The sequence below is a fragment of the Marmota flaviventris genome, chromosome 18 (assembly GCF_047511675.1).
Source record: "Marmota flaviventris isolate mMarFla1 chromosome 18, mMarFla1.hap1, whole genome shotgun sequence".
NCBI lineage: Eukaryota > Metazoa > Chordata > Mammalia > Rodentia > Sciuridae > Marmota > Marmota flaviventris.
This window is the reverse complement of record NC_092515.1, coordinates 6,465,707-6,477,773: the sequence shown is the minus strand read 5'-3', so window position 1 is coordinate 6,477,773 and position 12,067 is coordinate 6,465,707. Positions and strand designations below refer to the sequence as shown.

Genomic DNA, 12,067 nt, shown 5'->3' with positions numbered 1-12,067 from the left:
AACTAGGCAGCACCAGCCGCCCAGAGCCCATGTGCTGGTGACAGAGGTGTGTGAGCTTCCTGTCACTGCTGCCACAAATTCCCACAAACTTTGGGGTTTAAAAAGAATGACAAAACATTATCTCACAGGCAGCACGTGGTGGTGCACACCTGTAATCCCAGTGGCTCCAGAGGCTGAGGCAGGAGGATCGCAAGTTTAAAGCCAGCCTCAGCAAAATCGAGGCGCTAAGCAACTCAGTGAGACCCTGTCTCTGAATACAAAATAGGGCTGGGGCTCAGTGGTCGAGTGCCCCTGAGCTCAATCCCTGGATACAAAAAAAAAAAAGTCATCTCACAGTTCTGGAGGTCAGACTAAAATGAGCTTTAGTGAGCTGAAGTCAAGCCACAGTTTGCGGCGGTGCTTTCTGCAGGCTCTGGGGGACGTGTCTTGTAGCTTTCCAGCTTGTCCAGGCCACCAACAGCCCTTGGCTCATGTCCCCTTCCTCCGCCTGCAGAGCCAGCAGTGGCTGACATCGCTCCTGGTTCACACTGACACCTTTTCTTTTGACACACCTCTGACTGGTTCTTCCTCTGTCATTTCTAACGACTCTTGTAATGACATTGGGTCCACCTGGATTGTCCAGGTCATCTCCCCATCTCAGGATCCTTAATCACCTCTGCCAAGTCCCTTTTGCCACATGGGAGCCAGAGGCACTACAGATTAGGATGTGGACATCCTTGGGGGCCGTGGCTCTGCCTGCCACAGGACAAGACAGAAGAGGTCAATTATGAAAAGGTGGTTCCCTGGGCTACATGAGAAGGGAGAGGAAGAGAGCAGGGAAGAGAAATGTTGTTGGGCAGGGTGGACCAGGCTTTGCTGCAGTGAGAGTCACTGTGTGTTCTAGGGCCACAGAGCTCCTTTCGCTCATGTTGCCTGTCCATCAAGGATTGGGGGGGGGGGGGCGGCTGGGGCTCAGCGGTAGAGCACTCGCCTAGCACGTGCAAGACCCTGGGTTCGATCCTCAGCACCACATATGAATAAATAAATAAATAAAGATTTTGTGTCCAACTACAACTAAAAAAATATTAAAAAAAAAAAAAAAAAAAGGATTGGCAGGGTCCCTCTGCCCTGGGAGTCAGCCAGGGAACTTGGCTGAGAGGCTGGTTTACTCCACTCTCTGTTGCTATCCCTGAATGAACCCAGGGGTACTTAACCACCAAGCCACATCTCCAGCCCTTTTTATTTTTTATTTTGAGACAGGATCTGGCTAAGCTACTTAGGGCCTAAGTTGTTGAAGCTGGCTTTCAACTTGTGATCCTCCTGCCTCAGCCTCCAGAGTCACTGGGATTATAGGCATGTGCCAGACTGGTAATTTGCAAAGAATAAAGGCTCGTGGTTCTGGAGGCCGAGAGGAACTGCACCTGTGGAGGACATCTTCACCGCATCAGCAGGAGGCAGAGGACATGACGTGGCGAGACGGTGCTGGCCTGCTAGAGAGCTCGCTCTCAGAGCAAAGCCACTTCCTCCGTAACCTGTCCTCCATTAATTAGTGAATGGATTAATGTCCTCATAACCCAGTCATCCCCCGAAAAGGTCACGCCTCTAAATGCCATTAACATGAATTTGGGGATTAAATTTCCAATCTGAAATTTGGGTGACGCAATGAAGTCATCGCAGAGGCCCCTACAGTGCACCTCTCACCATCACTATCCACTCCCAGCCTGGGCAGCTTCCACCCAGAGGGGCCTGGCACTCTCACTCTCAGCAGTCAGCCAAGCAAGCCACACGACCCAGCCTGAGTTCCACTGGGCCCGTAGGCCGAGTCAGCACCAGAGCACCCAGGGAGGAGCTGGGCACCTTGGAGAGAAGAAATGGGGGAAGGCTGCTCATATCAGGGCCTTCTTATTCATTCATTCTAGGGATTGGACCCAGGGGTGCTCTACCACTGAGCTACATCCCCAGCCCTTTGTATTTTGAGACAGTGTCTTGCTAAGTTGCTGAGGCTGGCCTCAAACTTGCCATCCTCCTGCCTCAGTCTCCTCACTGGGATTATAAATGTTTGCCACCACATCCAGCTAGTGCCTTCGTTTTAAAAGCACATAATATATCTGCAATGAAATCATCATTTCCGGGTTAGCTTACTCAGAATCTGCCAACTTCATCAGGGCAAGAAATGTACCTTTCTTGCACAGCCACATCCCCAGCACTGAGCTGGCAGCACTGTGGGTACTCAGCATTGTAGTACCACAGCACCAGGTATGTGCTCCGTTCTCAGAGTGGGCCCCAGCCCCACAGGGTAAGGCTCAGTCCTAGACAAGCCTCTCCCCCAGACATCCACAAGCCACCTGTACTTCTGACCCACTGACTACAAATCCAGGGCTCTCATGACCTCTTCAGGTTCAAGAACCCTGGAAAGTGCTACACTCACAATCACAGTGTCATTAGAAAGAATACAGACCAGACTGGGCGCAGTGGCACACGCCTGTAATCCCGGAGGCTGGGAGGCTGGGGCAGGAGGATCAAGAGTTCAAAGCCAGCCTCAGCAACAGTGAGGCGCTAAGCAACTCAATGAGATCCTGTCTTTAAATACAAAATAGGGCTGGGGATGTGGCTCAGTGGTTGAGTGCCTCTAAGTACCAACAAAAAGAAAAAAAAAAAAACATGAACGCTGAGGGCTGGCTGTACCGTTTCCAAACCCTCATCCCCCAGGGAATCAGAGCATATCACCTTCCTGATGTACTGTGCTCACCAATAACAAGAGCCTCAATTTTTTTTTAATATTTATTTTTTAGTTTTAGATGGGCATAATATCTTTATTTTACGTTTATGTGGTGCTGGGGATCGAACCTAGTGCCTCATGCATGGTAGGCAAGCACACTACCACTGAGCCACAACCCCAGCCCCCCCAAAATCCAAAATTTTTACCCAGGCTTCCTCTGGTAGACAGGTCCCCAACACTTCCCAGAGTTTCGCAAGTCTAGCTCAAATCCCCAGCTCTCTAATCACATAATTGGTCTTTCTAGTAAGACCAGCCTCCCTCAGTATAAACTCAGGGAGTCAAGGTGGCAACCATGAATAACAATGACACTCCTAATACCTGGGAAATTCCAAGGTTTTATCTCCCAGGAACCAGCGGCAAGAGCCAGACACAGTCTCTATAATTCAGCAATGGTGAAGAAGGGAAGAGGTCAGGATCAGTTTTTGCGATCATTCAGCCAATATCTGTGGAGCAGCTGCTAGGGCCAAAGAGTTCTAGAAACTCAGAAGGGGTAAAGCAGATACCTACTGAGGACCTCCTGGAGCCCATGTCCCCTGGAAGAAAACAACAATGAAGATCAGAAAGCCACATGGTGCGTTAGAAGGTGACAAGTATGAAGTGGGGGTGAGTAGGAATGCTGGGGGTACGGGGGCAGTTTCAAAAAGGGGTGTGTGGAGAAGTGCGATTTTTAAAGGGTGTCGGGAAGCCCCTGCCTGTGAGTTAAGCAAACACCTGAGCCACATAGGTGTCTGGGGTGAGGCCAAAACAGCCAGTGCAAAGGTCTAAGGCAGGAGTGTGCCCACGTCGTCGCACACAGCAAGGAGGGCTGGTGTTGGAGAGGGACAGGAGGTGAGGTCAGAGGGGAGATGGGACCAGATCCTGCAGTTCCATGTGGACCATTGTTCTGAATGAGGGGAGCTACAGGGAGCTGACAGGTCTGCATGGACTTCTTTTGACTGCTTGGAGAGCCACTAGAGTCTAGGGGGCTGAAGCAGGGAGCCTAGTGAGTGGTGTCCCAGGCAGGAGGTGGTAGCAGGACCCAGATAATGGCAGTTGCAGTGGTGAGAATTGGTAGAATTCCGGCTACATTTTGAAGGTGTAGCCAATCCATTTGTTGATGGGCTTGCCATTATGCAGTGAAAGGCGCAGAGGCGTGGACTCCAAGGCTTTGGGCCTGAGAGCCTGGAGGGATGGAACTGCCATCTGCCTTGGGGCGTTGAGGAAGATTTTGGGGTGAGAAAGGAGGTTTCAGGGTGGCCTGCGCCTGGCTTGGTGTGCCTTGGGCTTGGCGCTATGCACGCCGTCTAGGCGAAGGCGCCACCTTCACCACCAGGGGGCGCCCTCTGCCTCGACCCGATTCCACCCCTGCTCGCGGTCTCCCCCCAAAATTTCCTTTCACTTTCGGTCTCTGGCTGTCACCCAGCTTAGCCCTTCCACACCCAGCTGGGGCAAGCCTAGTGCGTGAGGAGAATGGGACTCCAGGTCCCCGAGGGGCGGGGCTGGGGTCCCCGTTCCTGCGGCTGAGGGAGCATGGCATGGGGAACCCCGTTCCCGGGTCCCTGACCTGAGGAGGGTTTCGGGGACCGGACGTCGGGGTTCTTGGAAGGGGAGATGAGTTTTCAGTGTAACTGGGGCTCACGCAGGAAGCCTGGGGGAGTAGGAGGCGGAAACTTAGCCACATCAAGGGCAGGAGGGAGGGGCGGGGAGGCGAAGGGGCGGGCGAGAAAGGGGCTGAGGGGTGCGTGTCCGAGACCAGCTCTTCTGTCCCTTCCAAGACCCGGCCACAGGCATGAGGGGCTCTCGGCAGAGATGATAGTGCTGGCGCCAGCCTGGAGCCCAATTGTGCGTATACCTAGGAGGAGGGGGGCACCAGGTCAAGATGGGCGAGCTGAAGGGGAGGTGGGGAGGAGTTGGGGGAGGTGGACAGGTGTAGTAGGTGGCAGAGGTGGGGAGATGGGCAAAGGTGTGAGGTCATGGGCGGGGTGGGGAGATGGGCAGAGGTCGGGAAAGAGGTAGGGAGGGGAGAGATGTGGAGGGAGGTGGAGAAGGCGAGAGATGAGACAGGATGGATGAAAGTGGACAGTTTTGGACAAGAGACAGGAGTAGGCCATGTTGGGGAGAGATGGGGACACATCAGACAAGATGCAGGGGAGAGAGGGGACGGGAAGATCTGGAATGAGACCTAAGAAGGGGACAGGCGAGAGAGGTGGGGGAGGTGGAGCGGAGCTGACTGGCCGGTGCCCCCCCCCCCCGTAGTCCTCACTGCTGCTGCTGCTGCTGCTGAGCCCTGGCCTCCGGGGGACCCCCGACTGCTCCTTCAAGCACAGCCCCATCACATCTACTTTTGCAGCCACCATCCGCAAGCTGGTGAGCCTTCCTGGCTGGTCCCCTCCCCTGGGTCCCTGCTTGAGCTCAAAGTTCTGTGACTGGGTATCTGTCATCTCTCTCCCTTGGTCTCTGCCCCTTGCCCCAGGTCTCTGCCTTCCATCTCTGAGTCTCCATAGTTCTGTTTCTCCGGCTCTCAGCCAGGCCTAACCCTCTTTTCTCCTGCAGTCTGACTACCTGCTTCACGATTACCCAGTCACTGTGGCCTCCAACCTGCAGGACGTGAGTCATAGGTGGGATGGGCCTGGGACAGAGGTGGGGACCAGATGCAAGATTCACCAACCTTCAGGGGCCAGACTAGTGAGCCAAGAGCCTCCCTCTCCCTCAAACCCAGGGGTCCAGGCCCAGCCTCCTCCCTTAGACCAAGGGTCCAGGCCCAGCCCCCTCGCTCAGACCCAGGGGTCCAGGCCCAGCCTCCTCCCTCAGACCCAGGGTCCAGCCCCAGCCTCCCCCCTCAGACCCAGGGGTCCAGGACCAGCCTCCTCCCTCAGACCCAGGGGTCCAGGACCAGCCTCCTCCCTCAGACCCAGGGGTCCAGGACCAGCCTCCTCCCTCAGATTGAGGGTATGGCCTGTCCCTCCCCAGGAAGAACTCTGCAAGGCACTGTGGCAGCTGGTACTGGCTCAGCGCTGGATGGAGCAACTCAAAACTGTGGCCGGGTCTCAGATGAAAATCCTCCTGGAGGACGTCAACACTGAAATACACTTTGTCACCTTATGTGCCTTCCAGGTCAGCCCTGAGCTCGGGGGATGAATGAGGGGAGGGAGCCTCCCAGGCACCGCAAGTGAAGCTCCGGAGCCTCACTGGGAGTTCTTTTGGCAGCAGAGCCCCAAGGGAGAATGAGCTGGAACTTTGCTCCCCTGAGGTCCCCAGGGACACTGCTGCTGGGTACCAGAAGATGGTGAAGGGCTCCACAATTGGGCCCAGGTTTCTTAGGCCCTGATGAGAGGGGCAGCTAAGGGGTCATGTCCCCTTGCCACCAGGGAGCCTGGGGGTCTCAACTCTGAGATTCAGGCCTCCTTGGGTTCATTGCTGGATGTTGCCGGCAGGGAAAGCCCTGGGCTGGCTGGCTGGAGATGCTGGGGCCATGTGGCCGTGACATCTCCCTCCCCTGCTCCCAGCCCCTCCCCAGCTGCCTTCGCTTCGTCCAGACCAACATCTCCCACCTCCTGCAGGACACCCTCGAGCAGCTGGTGGCTCTGAAGCCCTGGATCACCCGCCGGAATTTCTCTCGGTGCCTGGAGCTGCAGTGCCAGCCCGGTAACGGCTCCCAGTCCCTGAAGCCCACTGGTACCCTCCTGTCCCTTCTGCTCAGTGTGTCCCAGAGGGCCCTTGCTCTCCACTGCTACGACCTGGAGCAAGTTCATTCCCCTTTCTGCTTCAGTTTACCCATCTTTGAGAAGGAAGCTGTAGTCCCTGCCTGTGTGTCTAAGAAACCCTGTCCACAGACACAGGCAGTCACTTATTTAAGTTTTAAATTCCTGGCTGCCATGTGGGGGGAAAATAAAGATGGATTCATTTTTTCCTCAGGATTTTAATTTTTTTTTTTTGGTACTGGGGATTGAACTCAGGGGCACTCGACCACTGAGCCACATCCCCAGCCCTATTTTGTGTTTTATTTAGAGACAGGGTCTCACTGAGTTGCTTAGTGTCTCGCCATTGCTGAGGCTGGCTTGGAACTCGTGATCCTCCTGCCACAACCTCCCAAACTGCTAGGATTACAGGCACGCACCATCATGTCCAACTCAATGTTTCTTATTTCTTAGCAAGTTAATAGTTGTTTTATTTATTTTAAAAAAATCTTTGTTTTATTTATGTATTTATTATTTTTATGTGGTGCTGAGGATGGAACCCAGCGCTTCACATATGCTAGGCAAGCGCTCTACCACTGAGCTACAAACACAGCCCCCGAGTTGTTTTATTTTTAAGCTTTTTTTCCTTTGGGAATAATCATAGAAAAACTGCAAAGACATTAAGGCGATCCCCTGCCCTCCATGCCCAGCCTCTCCAGTTTACATTTGCTTGTTAATTAACTAATAGAACAAAATTAAAACCAGGAAATTGACATTGGTCCAATCCACAGAGTTTATTCGGATTTTATCACTTATTTATACACACTTGAGTGTGTATATGAGTTTGTGAGCGCTGCCGTGACAGAGCCCCACAGAGTGACTTAAACCACAGATGACCCAGTGCTGGAAGCCAGAAGTCCAAGATCCGCTGTCACCAGGGCCTGTGAGAGTAAATCCGCTCCAGGACTCTTTTGGCTGGTAGATGGCTGGCTTCTTCATGGTCGTTATGCTCTCTGACACATACATATGTATATATATTTTAAATATTTTTCATTGTAGATGGACACATACCTTAATTTTATTTATTTATTTTTATGTGATGCTGAAGAGCAAACCCAGTGCCTCACACATGCTAGGGAAGTGCTCTACCACTGAGCCACATCCCCAATGTAGGATTCTATTAAGATATCAATAATTTAATATTTTTATTTAATGCAATATCCCCCCAAACTCTATTCAGTGTTTAAAAAAAAATTATTTAGTGATTCAGGTGCTGCAATCCCAGCTTCTCCAGAAGCTAAGGCAGGAGGATCGCAGGTCTGAGGCCAGCCTGGGTAAATCAGTGCAACTCTATCTGAAGACACAAATAAATAAATAAATCGGGCCAGGCTGTAGGGCGGTGGCACAGCGCTTGCTGGCATGTGCATGGCCCTGGGCTTCATCTACACTACTGCCAAAAACAACTCAAGTAACTGCAGCTCAGGGTTGACACACTAATCCGGGAAACAGTTGATAAACACCCAACACACAAATAAACAAGAAAGTAGCTCACTGTCATCAAATTAAAACAAGATGATAGAATCCTGAGCTGGGTTGTGGTTGGAAGTTACTGGAAGTTGGGAACAAAGGAATAGCCAGTGCCAAAGACCCTGGGGCAGAAATCTGCCTGTGTTTAGGGGACATCAGGGAGGCCTGTGAGACTGAAGCTGAGTGGGTAGGAGGGAAGCTGAAGGCACAGAGAGGAAAAAAGGGCCAGATTTGCAGAGCCCCAGGGACACCATAGGTTCATGTATTGTATGTTTATTTATTTACCTGCAGTATGGGGGATTGAACCCAGCACTTTGTGCATGCTGGGCAAGCGCTCTACCACTGAGTTACACTCCAGCCTTTTTATTTTTTGAGACAAGGTCCCCCTGAGTTGCTGAAGCTGGCCTCTAACTTGTGTCCTCATGCCCCAGCCTCCTAAGTCTCTAGGATTACAGGCCTGTGCCACTGTGCCCAGCTCTGTTACTGTTTTAATATCTAAATGTCCATTCATTCACATACTTAAATTATAGGTTCTGGTGGTAAATAACCCAGATAAGGTTCCTGCTTCCTGGGGGCAGGGGATGGGGGTGGGGTCTCAGGACTGGGAGATGACAGGTACATAACCACTGGAAACATTTGAGTTTAAGTATGAAATAAAATATAACCTAAGTGCCAGGTTCTCGCCTAAGCACTCATGATTTTGTGTCAACCTTGTGAGGTAAGTACAATGATTATCTGTCCTCATTTCCCTGGGGATGAGGCAGCTGCGGTCAGGGAGGGGAGGCTGGCGCCCACTGAGGTCCCACAGCTGGCCCCAGCAGGACTCCTGCCTTCCCTGACACAACCTTCTCCTCGTTCACCGTTCACCGGGTCCCCTCTCTCCCCAGACTCCTCCACCCTGCCGCCCCCAAGGAGTCCCCGAGCCTTGGGGGCAACAGCACTGCCAGCCCCTCAGTCCCACCTGCTGTTCCTGCTGCTGCTGCTGCCCGTGGCCCTGCCACCACTGGCCGCTCTCTTGTGCCTACGCTGGAGAAGGGTGAATGGCCGCCCTGCCCCTCAGGTGAGGAACAGGTGAGGGGGGCGCAGAGAGATGGGAAGGGAAGGGGGGGCTGGAGGCTCTGCCTGCCCACATGAGGCTGACCCTGTGGGGCCCACAGGTGCCCCCTGCCTCCAGTCCCCAGGGTGTGCTGCTTGTGGAGTGCTGACCCGGCTGGGGCCTCGTCTTGGTGAGTTCTTCATCATGCTGTGGGGCCGGGATGCCAGGCCAGGGACTCTGGACTTAGACTGGAGGGGTCGGGGTGTACTGGGAGCCACAGGAGGGTTGTGGGTGGAAGAGTGGCAGGGCCGGTGCTAGGTGCTGAAAGACTCCTAGGGGCCCAGGAGGACCTGTAGAAGAAGAGACAGGAGGCCAAGGAGGAGGCCAGCAAGGGTCCACAGAGAGAGGCCAAGGCCTGGGTTCAGGGCAGAACGATGGAGGGAGAGTGGGGGGGCAGAGAGTCAGGGGAGGGGGTCAAGAAGCACAAGACTGGACTGAGCAGCTTGGTGGAGGAGCGGACACAGATGCCCTCAGGTCTGGCCCAGTGACGGGGTAGCCAGTGGGGAACCGAGGGGGAAGCAAGATCAGGAGGAGACAGTGATTCGGGGGGACCTGAGGGAATGAGGACCCCGGGAGATACTGGGTGCTGGAGTTTGCATGCCAGGACCGAGTGTCCTTCTGGGGCAGGAATGGCGTGGCCCTGTAGGTCGGGGGACTGCCTTTGCTCAGTCCTTCAGGTGTTTCAGGAAGTTCAACTAGCCCCAGGGCAGTAGGCAACCAAGGGAAACCGAGGAGGGAGGAGAGAATCTGGAAACAGGTGTGGGGAGAGGAGGCAGGGGTAGCAGGAGGGAGGCCTAGAGGGACCTAGGGGAAATTGTACTCAGTAATCACTCTGGCACAGGCCTGGGGCTGGACCTCTCTACAAATTAACTCACTTCATTGAGAAGTGCTATTATGAGCCCCACTTCATACAGGCTGAAACCAAGGCATAGAAAGACAAGTTAATTTTCCAGAAGTCACACAGCTTGTGAGTGACAACGAAGATTTGATCCCAGGCTGCCTGCCCCACCCCCCACCCCCCACCCCCAGCACCTTGAGCATGCTGGACAAATACTGCACCTTGGAGCTTCACCCCAGCCCTCAGCCTGTCCTAATCTAACCCACACCCTTCACTTGTCTACCTGGGTTCCCTTTCCTTACAAAAGAGTCTCTAAAAATAGTGCTTTCCATCATAGGACTGTCACAAGGCTAAGTGAAGTGACACAAGGAAAGGCCCTCAGAGAAACACTGCCAAGTGGAAATACAATGAAGCCACATGTGATTTTCAATTCCCTAGTCCTCACGTCAAAAAAAAAAAAAAAAAAGGGAAAAGCAGCAGGTAACTTTAGACAGCACAGAGGCACACGCCTGTAATCCCAACAATTCAGGAGGCTGAAGGAGGATTGAACATTGGAGACCAACCTCAACCAATTAGCAAGACCCTGTCTCAAAAATAAAATAAAAGGGGCTGGGGTTGTGGCTCAGTGATACAGCACTTGCCTAGCATGTGTGAGGCACTGGGTTTGATCATCAGCACTGCATAAAAAAATAAATAAAATAAAGGTATTATGTCCATCTACAACTAAAAATATTTTTTAAATAAAATAAAAGGGCTGGGGATCTAACTCAGAGGTAGCACACCCCTGGGTTGAATCCTCAGTACCACAAACACACACACACATACAAAAAAAAGGTAACTTGAAATACTTTTTTTTAAATATATTTTTTTAGTTGTAGGTGGACACAATGCTTTTATTTTTACTTATTTTTATGTGGTGCTGAGGATCGAACCCAGAGCCTCACCTGCACTAGGCGAGCACTCTACCACTAAGCCACAACCCCAGCCCTTGAAATACTTTAAATATTATGTTTTACTTTTTTTTTTTAAAGAGAGAGTGAGAGAGGGGGAGAGAGAATTTTTTTAATATTTATTTTTTAGTTATCGGCGGACACAACATCTTTGTTTTGTATGTGGTGCTGAGGATCGAACCCAGGCCGCACGCATGCCAGGCAAGCGTGCTACCGCTTGAGCCACATCCCCAGCCCCTATGTTTTACTTTACCTGTTGTATCCAAACTATAGTCAATGAAATACTTTACTCTCTTTTTGCATATTTCAAAATCAGTGTGTATACATCATGTCTAAAGTCAGATGACATTTTTCTTTTGTGTATGCACAAAAGAATGTATGCAGGGCTGGAACCCACGGCCTGCACACCCAAGGCAAGGGTCCACCACTGAGCTACAAAGTGACACATTTTTATCAGAACCGCTTGATCTGCATTTAACATTCAGGAGCTTTGCACTTGCAGAGCTTTGCACTTTGCACTTGTTTTCTTACTCTCTCAATAACTATATTATTAATTTCTTAAATTTAATAAAAATTGGATGAAATTTAAAAAAAATGCCTGAGTTGCCCCATAGTCACATTTGAAGTGCTCAGTAGTCACACGTGGCTGGTGGCTAACCAGCTGGACAGCAGGGATGGAGAACATTTCCACCACTGCACAAGAGTTTTTCTTAGACAGTGATGTCCTTAGACAGATGCCTGCTGCTCACTGGGAACAGAGTTGTTTGGGGCAGTCTGTGTCCTGCCTTGAGCTAAGTATTTTCTTTCCCTCTCCTCTGTCCATGGATCCTCAAACAACCCAAGACGACGACATATTTATCATCCCATTTTACACAGGACACTGAGGCCCAGCAAGAGGAGTCACCTATCAGAGGACACACGCCCAGTACACAGAGGAAGGCGGCTACAGACTGGTCCCTTCCTAGGCACCATTGCCCCTCAGGATGGAGGGTACGCCAGAACTCAGCCCTCTGTATAAAGCCCTTGTCCCCATGAACTTGTATATAAATCATTATTTTCTACCAGTTCTGGTTGGACTTGTCTGTGGTTGGGACGGGTTATGAATGGGACGGCATAGGGCTTGAGTCTTGTTTAGTTAATGCAATGTTTCTGTTCAAGCCTCTTGGGGCAATTCTAAGACCCAGATGTGAGGCAAAACCAGCCCAGGGCTCTGGCGCGCCGGGTCTTTGGAGGAGTCCCAGG

At 52.0% G+C, this 12,067-nt stretch overlaps 1 protein-coding gene across 10 annotated transcripts; it reads left to right on the top strand.

Annotated features, from left to right (window-relative positions):
• The first annotated feature begins 2,865 nt into the window (after positions 1 to 2,865).
• Flt3lg (fms related receptor tyrosine kinase 3 ligand) lies at positions 2,866 to 11,889 on the top strand. Of its 10 annotated transcripts, none has more exons than XM_027920375.3 (9): positions 2,866 to 3,361; positions 4,513 to 4,579; positions 4,994 to 5,104; positions 5,291 to 5,344; positions 5,708 to 5,851; positions 6,244 to 6,382; positions 8,829 to 9,012; positions 9,099 to 9,167; positions 10,213 to 11,889. In XM_027920375.3, the coding sequence occupies exons 1-9, from the start codon at positions 3,351 to 3,353 to the stop codon at positions 10,388 to 10,390; spliced, it is 957 nt and encodes a 318-aa protein (XP_027776176.2). In that variant the 5' UTR covers positions 2,866 to 3,350; the 3' UTR covers positions 10,391 to 11,889. The 10 variants fall into 10 exon arrangements, with proteins under 10 accessions (XP_027776176.2, XP_027776178.2, XP_027776179.2 ...); XM_027920377.2 differs by lacking the exon at positions 2,866 to 3,361 and adding an exon at positions 4,120 to 4,194; XM_027920378.2 differs by lacking the exon at positions 2,866 to 3,361 and adding an exon at positions 4,201 to 4,219.
• Positions 11,890 to 12,067: the final 178 nt, after the last annotated feature.